The sequence below is a fragment of the Trichoderma reesei genome, assembly GCF_000167675.1.
Source record: "Trichoderma reesei QM6a unplaced genomic scaffold TRIREscaffold_9, whole genome shotgun sequence".
Taxonomy (NCBI): Eukaryota; Fungi; Ascomycota; class Sordariomycetes; order Hypocreales; family Hypocreaceae; genus Trichoderma; species Trichoderma reesei.
In genome coordinates this window covers 1,153,652-1,161,073 of record NW_006711156.1, presented here as the reverse complement: position 1 = coordinate 1,161,073, position 7,422 = coordinate 1,153,652, and the positions used below count along the sequence as shown (strand labels likewise).

Sequence of the window (7,422 nt, the reverse complement as noted above, 5' to 3'; positions counted from 1 at the left end):
TTGTTGTTGTTGTTGATGATGATGATGATGGCGGAAAGTTGTGCTCTTTGCGGGTGGCTCGGAGATGGAGAATGTGGTTGCGGGTTTTAATTCGGTATTGGTTCGTGTTTTGGAGTTGCGCAGCGGCGGAATGAAAATGAAGAATGAGGCTCAAGGAAAGCGAAAGAAAGGGAGGATTAAGAAAGGAATAGCGAGGGCAAGGAAAAGAAGAAAAAAGGTGGTTGTATGAAGTCAAAGCCGAATGTCGTTGCTCCCTGGAGATGTCGGGCGGCTAGCAGATGAAGCAGTTCATGGCCAAGGCAAGGGTGAGGGAGGCTCGTTTCCTTTGTCGGGCGCTGGTCTGTACGATCGAGAGGACCTTGTACTAATACGATGCGGGCGGCTGCTGTTTTGAGGGGAATGCGATGCGACAGGGACGGATTTGGTGAGGCCTCAAAAAAGAGCTGGCCCGTCTGACGTGTTGCGACTGCACTTGATGCGGCTTGAACGCAGCTTAAAGCAGGTGGCTGTGCGGGATCCATTCAGCTTCCTGGTCGCACCATGTGGTTGATGGAGCAGATTGACTGGCCGGTCTTGAACCTGATCCGATCCGATCCGGGTCACCAGCCACAGGAGACGGGACAGGGAGAGACTAAGGTACGTGTACTAATTAGTACACTATGAGTATGTAAGCCGATAAGGAGCGATAACGATTGCGGTGCTCGCGGCATGGCCAACGCTAAACCGTAAGAAGCAAGCTAAGCGAGCCCGCACATTTCGGCTGGCCGACTGATTCTCTGCAACACGCCCGGCTCCAGCTCTTTGTGAGGATTAGCGACAACGAACCGAAAAACGAACCTCGAAACCACCGTCAAGTCACCCCTTCGACAACAAAATCCGACACAATGGCCGCCGCTCTGCCCAACATTTCCTCGGACCTGATCTGGGAGGTCGTTCGTGAGTTTTCCTTCATTGCTCTCCCCGAACGAAAGCTCCCTGAAGCTGTTCCCCCCCTCCGAAAGGGGCAGTTCAGACGGAGGCAACACACAATCACGAACAGAGAGGCATGGGAGCTAAATCGGCGATATTCATGGCATAGGCACCAACAACAGCTACCTCCACAAGACCGGTGCTGCCCGAAATGGCGGCGTCCAGTTCTCTCGCGACCCTCTTAACCTGAAGAACGTCCACAGCCGAAAGGTACGCGAAGCTCGAAACGCTGAATCCAGTCCGGGTGGAGGATGGGGGGATTTCACTACAACTTGGGAGGATATGATGAGGGCTAACTGTCTGGTTGAAATAGTACGCTGGCTTCGTCAACGACAAGGTACGACGCAATCCTTCTTCTTTCCACGAGCGAGCAATCGAGCAAATCACCGATATAATGAAAGAATCGAAACGAATCGAGAGGAGCTGTTTTTCAATATGCTAAGACTATGGAATGAATAGGCCGTCGGTGTTCTCCCCAACGAGAAGGGCGGCGTTGTTCTCGTCACCAAGAAGCCCGCTGCTGTCACCCAGCCCAGCAAGTCTGTCGCCAAGACCACCATTGGCGGCGGCAAGTCCACCCGCAAGTGAGTTGAGACTACCCCAACACCATACACTTACTCCTGGATTGCGAGAAACATGGTTGCTGGAGGATTCGCATAAGAGAATCAAGTGGGAGGAGTTCCCGTCATGCTAATGACAATTGGATAATGTGTAGGACCTACAAGGCCGTTGCCAGCCAGGTCGCCAAGACCGGCTACCGCCCTGACCTCCGCGCCGCCGCCGTCGAGCGCGCCTCTGCCATCCGCCACTCCCAGCTGCCCGTCAAGGCCGACCCCGAGCCTAAGCTGAGGGGCAAGAAGGCCAAGGCCGCTGCCGCTGGCGAGTCCTAAACAGGAGGAAACGATGAAAAGAGACTTACAAAATTTCTCGGACCATCTAAGAGAGGATGAGATGAGGATTTTTTTGGGGGGGGGGGGGGGGGGAGAAACGAGGGGGAGAGAGGGTTGGAGTTGGCTGGGGCTTGGGAGTAGGGATCTGAATGGGCTCCATTTGACGACTGTACATTTTGACCTGGCTTGGTAGCGATGGACCTGAAGGAGGGACAAAGGGTTGTCCCCTTCGAGGGTCAATTCCATGTTATGATATTTGGAGGTTTTCGCTGTTTACGGCCGGAGCTGCAGCTGGATCCCGAAACCGTCGAGCCAAATCAATAAATCAAAAATTTGTTACCGAATCCAATGGTTTCTGGCAATGCCTTGTGAAAAAAGAAAGCAGCTGCAACCACAGTGGCTAATATGAACCCACGTACAATGGTCGATGAGTTAGGTGCTTCGTATTACAAGCACAGCCTCGGCAACTGCTTCGTTGCTCCACGAGTCCAGGATCTACCACGAAGTGGCCAGCATGCAGCCACATGGCCGGTCTTTTCCTGTGCTCCGCCTTGCCCCGAGTGCCGCCGGAGAAGTCCAGGACGCGGCTCGGGACTGCGCTTCGGGTATGCCACTCCTCAAGATGTTCGGGTGAGATCCTATCCCCAAACTCGCCCCCAGCAACTTTACATGTAGCATCACCATAAGACACCTTTATGCGTAATGAAGGCAGAAGCAGCCGAATTGCCAATCGATGAAATCATTGTCTTCAGATACAAGCAGTAGTTCCGATCTCACACGATACCTACTACTAGGCAAGGCAAGGCAGTTGGCTGCTCGGCTACCTCGCAAGCCAACGGCCATCCGCTCCGGCCCGGCGAACCTCGGAATCAGCGGCCCGACCTTATTGTGTCATTCTTGTTCCGCTACTTTCCAGACAACCAAGGTGAAGAGTCTTTGTCTTTCACAAGCCTTTGGAAACCATCCATGGTTATCGGGATCAGCAGGCCGGTCGGAACATGACGGGGAACAGGGGGTAAACGGGGATCCGAGGTTCATGTTATTTTCTTTCTGGCGGAGGTTTGGGTGATATTGCTGCTGCACCCTTTCTGAGCATGTTACAGCGTACCTGTCTCGGCCTGTAGATCTGATAGCCTAGAGAGGCTTTACAGAATACCAATTCCTGTTATGCACATGAAATCCGGATTTCCTTGTAATACCAAAGCATCTAGTTACTATTCTAGACTCCCGATTGGCCAAGCCCAGGCTCATTCCGCGCCAGACAAGCACTCACGAGCAGTATCTGAGCTACCTGAGAAGAGCTTGACCCAATAGCAGAGACCAGACAAGCGAGAGCACAAGCACGTACCCAAGGAGAACAAGAGCCACCTCCGTTTAAACCAGGAAAAAATCCCCAACACATTTGCATAGTCAGGTACTTGTTAACACCTTACGAGTACAGCAGTACCTGGGTTTGTACTCCAGTGAGTGGAGGCACCTGGTCTGAGAATAATAAGGCAGGTACCTACCAAGGTAGCGCGATTGCCCCCTTTGCAGCTGGGCTGGGCTGGACCGGGCAAGAGCCATCCCGCTTCCGTACAAGCAACGACCCCTTCCCGTTCTTACGCAATGCCCCTCTTGCAAGAATCCCTTTTGCGCGATAGATAATCCCATCCTCTCCTCCATTCTCCCGCCCTTGGCCAACTTTCTCTCCTCTGCTTGCTTCTCCCGCTATTCTATCCCAAATCTCTCCTCTGAGCTCCCTCCTCTCTTATTTTGCCCTCTACAAAACCTCTACAAACCGCCATAATGGTCAAAGCAGGTATGTCTCAACTTTCCACCAGCTCAGCTCAAGAATTGCCCCTCAACCCCGCACCGCCAGCGACGAGGGGCGGCAGCTGGGTGCTGTGCGAAACAGAGCTCGCGTCATCGAGGCCAAAGGGCGCAATTGAACAGCGGCCGTGATGGACTCTCAAAAGGCTGACCACTACGATAGTTGTTGCTGGCGCCTCTGGAGGCATTGGACAGGTATGATGCCGTACCCCTCTTGCCCGGATGGGTTCTCGCAACCCGTCTCTCCCCTGGTGTCTCTTGTCGCTAACTCTGCGCGTCCTTTGCCGTCTTCGCATAGCCCTTGTCCCTGCTCCTCAAGGGCAGCCCTCTCATCGACGAGCTGGCTCTGTACGATGTTGTCAACACTCCTGGTGTTGCTGCCGACCTCTCCCACATCTCCTCTCCCGCGGTAAGCTCCCAGCTCCAACCTCATTCATCCGTCGCCAACTCCGCATCACCGAACTACCAACAGCTTGAGCTTCCCTTGGCCCGACCTCTGCAATAAACCCCCAGCTCGCTAACGACGCTGTGGTTTAATAGAAAGTTACTGGCTACCTGCCCGCCAATGACGGTGCCAAGGCCGCTTTCAAGGATGCCGACATCATCATCATCCCCGCTGGCATTCCCCGTACGTATCCAAGGTTACACATAGTCACTACAGGCTTCTGCAGCCTCGGCATGTGATTGGACCCTCCTGTTTGATCATTGGCTGTTAACACTACGATTGCTCAACAGGCAAGCCTGGAATGACCCGTGACGACCTCTTCAACATCAACGCCGGCATCGTCAAGGGCCTCATCGAGACCATTGCCGATGTGGCCCCCAATGCCTTCATCCTCGTCATCTCCAACCCTGTCAACTCCACCGTCCCCATCTCCGCCGAGGTCCTCAAGGCCAAGAAGGTCTTCAACCCCAAGCGCCTCTTTGGTGTCACCACGCTCGACATTGTCCGTGCCGAGACCTTTGTCGCCGAGATTGTTGGCGAGTCTCAGCCCCAGAAGCTCACCATCCCCGTTGTTGGTGGCCACTCTGGCGAGACCATTCTGCCCCTCTTCAGCAAGGCCAACCCTGCTGTCAAGATCCCAGACGACAAGTACGATGCGCTTGTCAACCGCGTGCAGTTTGGCGGTGACGAGGTTGTCAAGGCCAAGGATGGTGCTGGTTCCGCCACCCTCTCCATGGCTTATGCTGGCTTCCGGTAAGACTCGCCGAGGCAGTTTTGTCATTTCAAACTTTATATTCTGACGTGCGCGCCTATAGATTCGCCGAGAAGCTGCTGCGTGCCGCCAAGGGCGAAAAGGGCCTTGTCGAGCCCAGCTACGTTTACCTGCCCGGCGTGCCCGGAGGCGAGGCCATTGCCAAGGCCACCGGTGTCGACTTCTTCTCCGTCCCCGTGGAACTTGGCGTAAGTTTCGACGGATTCTCTCCCCCCCCCCCCCCCCCCCCCCCCTCTCCCCCCCCAAATACTTGACTTGCCAAAGAGGCGTGCTTGGCTAACCTTTACGCAGCCTGAAGGTGTGGAAAAGGCCACCAACCCCCTGGAGGGTATCACCGAGAAGGAGAAGGAACTCCTGGGCAAGGCTGTCGAGGGCCTCAAGGCCAACATTCAGAAGGGCGTCGACTTTGCCCACAACCCTCCCCAAAAGTAAATACTTTCCTCCTGAAATCTGCAGCCTCTGGGTAGCTGTTCTAGTGTCGAGGGAGCCGGTCTTGAGGGACAATAGCTATGACTACTGGGTATAATATATACGCGCGCGCATAAGCAGGGTGGCTGATGATTTGCTCTCTTTCATAGGCTGTAAACTTGTCTCAGAGTCTCTTTCCCCCCAAGCGAAGGCAGTTGCGTTGGGATAGTCTTTTCTCGTTCCATGCTGGCTTAGTCCGCTGCTGTTCGCGCAAGGTTGGATCAGGTCATTTGGGGTGTTGACGGACCAGACTTGTCGTCTTTTTATTCGCACCATGGTGCAGGAGATGCATCCGTTTTCTGTTGCTCTATTCGGCCAAATCTGAGGTAATCGAGCAGGGTTCGTTGTATGGAGGGTGATTTGGTCACTGTGGCTTGGCGACGACGGTCTTGATCTGGAAAATAGCCGCCGGTAGCTCGTTGACCTCGGCTTGGACGGTGGCGCTGATACCCAGGGCAGCCAGAGCGCCGCGGATGATGCCGCAGGGAAACCAGAGGAACTGGTCAGTAGGTTTGAGTTAGCAAATACAAAACTCGAGCTCTGTGATCCTTTCTGTGTCTCGCCTATCTGTGTGTACGTATGCGCGGAGAGAAGAGAGAGACCGGGCCAGAGGTAGAAGTAGAACGTACAGGCTGTGCGCGAACGACGGCCTGGCTGCCGGTTTCGGTGCTCATGCGAGAAAAAGGGCGGAAGGCATTGTCGGTCAGAACATAGACTCCCTGGAGGCTGTTGTTAGCGGAAATGATGTTTGTATGAGGCTGCGCGTGTGTGTGCTGCATAGTGGAAAGGGGAAAGGGTGGAGGGGCAAAACGAGATTGGGGCGTACGCGGTGGTTCGTCTTCAAGTTGTCAATGTTCTTGCCAAAGACGAGGGACCAGAGGTCTTTGCAGAGGAACTTTATGACGTCGAGGGTGTCGTTGAAGCGCGGGCGGTCGCGGGAGAATCTGCAATTTTTTTTGTAAAAACCTTTTTGTTAGACTGTTTCTTTTGGTTTTGATGTATATGTATGGTAGGTAGGTAGGTAGGTAGGTAGGTAGGTAGATAGGTATATGAAAAGGTAAGGAAATGTAAGGTAGGAAGAGGTACATTACCTTTCCACGAGGCCCTGTCCGACGCGGTATCCTTGCGCCTCGAGCCGGTAGTGCACTGCATCGAGGTGCTCGTCGTCGTCTATCCTCTTTGAGGCATGGTCGGCGGAGGCGGAGGCGGTAGAGGAGTTTTGCGCCTGCGGGTGCGTGGCGCTGCTGTCGTTGTTGTTGTTGCTGTCGGGATGTTGCTGGTTCGCTTGGGGGGATAGCTGAGAAGCGGCGGCGGCGGCGGTTGAAGGGGAGAGAGAAGAAGAGATGGGAGAGGAAAAGTCGCGCTGGGATGTGACGCGGTGGGCGAGCGGGACGAGCTCAATGAGGAGGAAGTCGAGGGCGGAGGTGGAGAGGAAGGAGGCGCTTGGGTCGGAGGAGTTGAAGGGCGGCATTGGAGGGGAGAGGGACATTGCTTTTTCGGTTTTGTTTTTTCGGCTCGAGAGTCTGCGTTTTGTGTTTCTTTGTGTGTGTGTGTATGTGTCTTTTGCTGGAGGGGAGAGAGAGAGTGTGTGAAAAGAAGGATGAGAGAAGGTGTTTGGTGATGTGTGGAGTTTGGTGGTGAGAGAGATGTTGTGAGATCAAGGTGGTGACGGTCAAAGGGTATCGATTGTGGCTGCGGTAGAGAGGTACGAGGTACGAGGTACGAAGTGGGTGAGAGGTTCAAGGTGTGGGGGTGGGCTTGGTGGTGGGGTGCGTGGATGTAGCTGTACAACAGCTCTGATTTGAGATGAACCTCCAGGAGAATTCCCAAAAAAAGTAGCCAAAACACACCCACTTTAGGTACTACTAGTAGATACGGTAGGTAAATACAGCCCTGCCAAAAGTCACCACTAGCTACCTATCAATGCCCTAGCCATACATATTCCGTCTCCTCCGAGGACGGTTATGCTGCTCCGTCCTTGCTGATAACAAGGAGAAGAGGACCAGGGAAGGAAATAAAAGCAAACAAAATTGGCCCTGTGCCGACCTGTAGGGGGAATCATCCTT

At 54.1% G+C, this 7,422-nt stretch overlaps 3 protein-coding genes across 3 annotated transcripts; 2 read left to right on the top strand and 1 right to left on the bottom strand.

Annotated features, from left to right (window-relative positions):
• Positions 1-896: 896 nt before the first annotated feature.
• On the top strand, positions 897-1,835 carry TRIREDRAFT_33692 (uncharacterized protein; the record flags this gene model as incomplete). Its single annotated transcript, XM_006965181.1, has 5 exons — positions 897-936; positions 1,079-1,179; positions 1,283-1,306; positions 1,429-1,553; positions 1,685-1,835. Coding segments are annotated over 5 exons (441 nt in total), but the record flags the coding sequence as incomplete, so codon positions are not given.
• A 1,812-nt stretch (positions 1,836-3,647) lies between these two features.
• TRIREDRAFT_4009 (uncharacterized protein) lies at positions 3,648-5,320 on the top strand (the record flags this gene model as incomplete). Its single annotated transcript, XM_006965161.1, has 7 exons — positions 3,648-3,660; positions 3,835-3,866; positions 3,970-4,080; positions 4,212-4,299; positions 4,407-4,869; positions 4,932-5,076; positions 5,180-5,320. 7 exons carry the CDS (start codon positions 3,648-3,650, stop codon positions 5,318-5,320), a joined length of 993 nt encoding a protein of 330 aa, XP_006965223.1.
• A 400-nt stretch (positions 5,321-5,720) lies between these two features.
• On the bottom strand, positions 5,721-6,845 carry TRIREDRAFT_61971 (cis-Golgi transport protein particle complex subunit; the record flags this gene model as incomplete). Its single annotated transcript, XM_006965350.1, has 4 exons — positions 5,721-5,855; positions 5,986-6,114; positions 6,183-6,300; positions 6,448-6,845. 4 exons carry the CDS (start codon positions 6,843-6,845, stop codon positions 5,721-5,723), a joined length of 780 nt encoding a protein of 259 aa, XP_006965412.1.
• Positions 6,846-7,422: the final 577 nt, after the last annotated feature.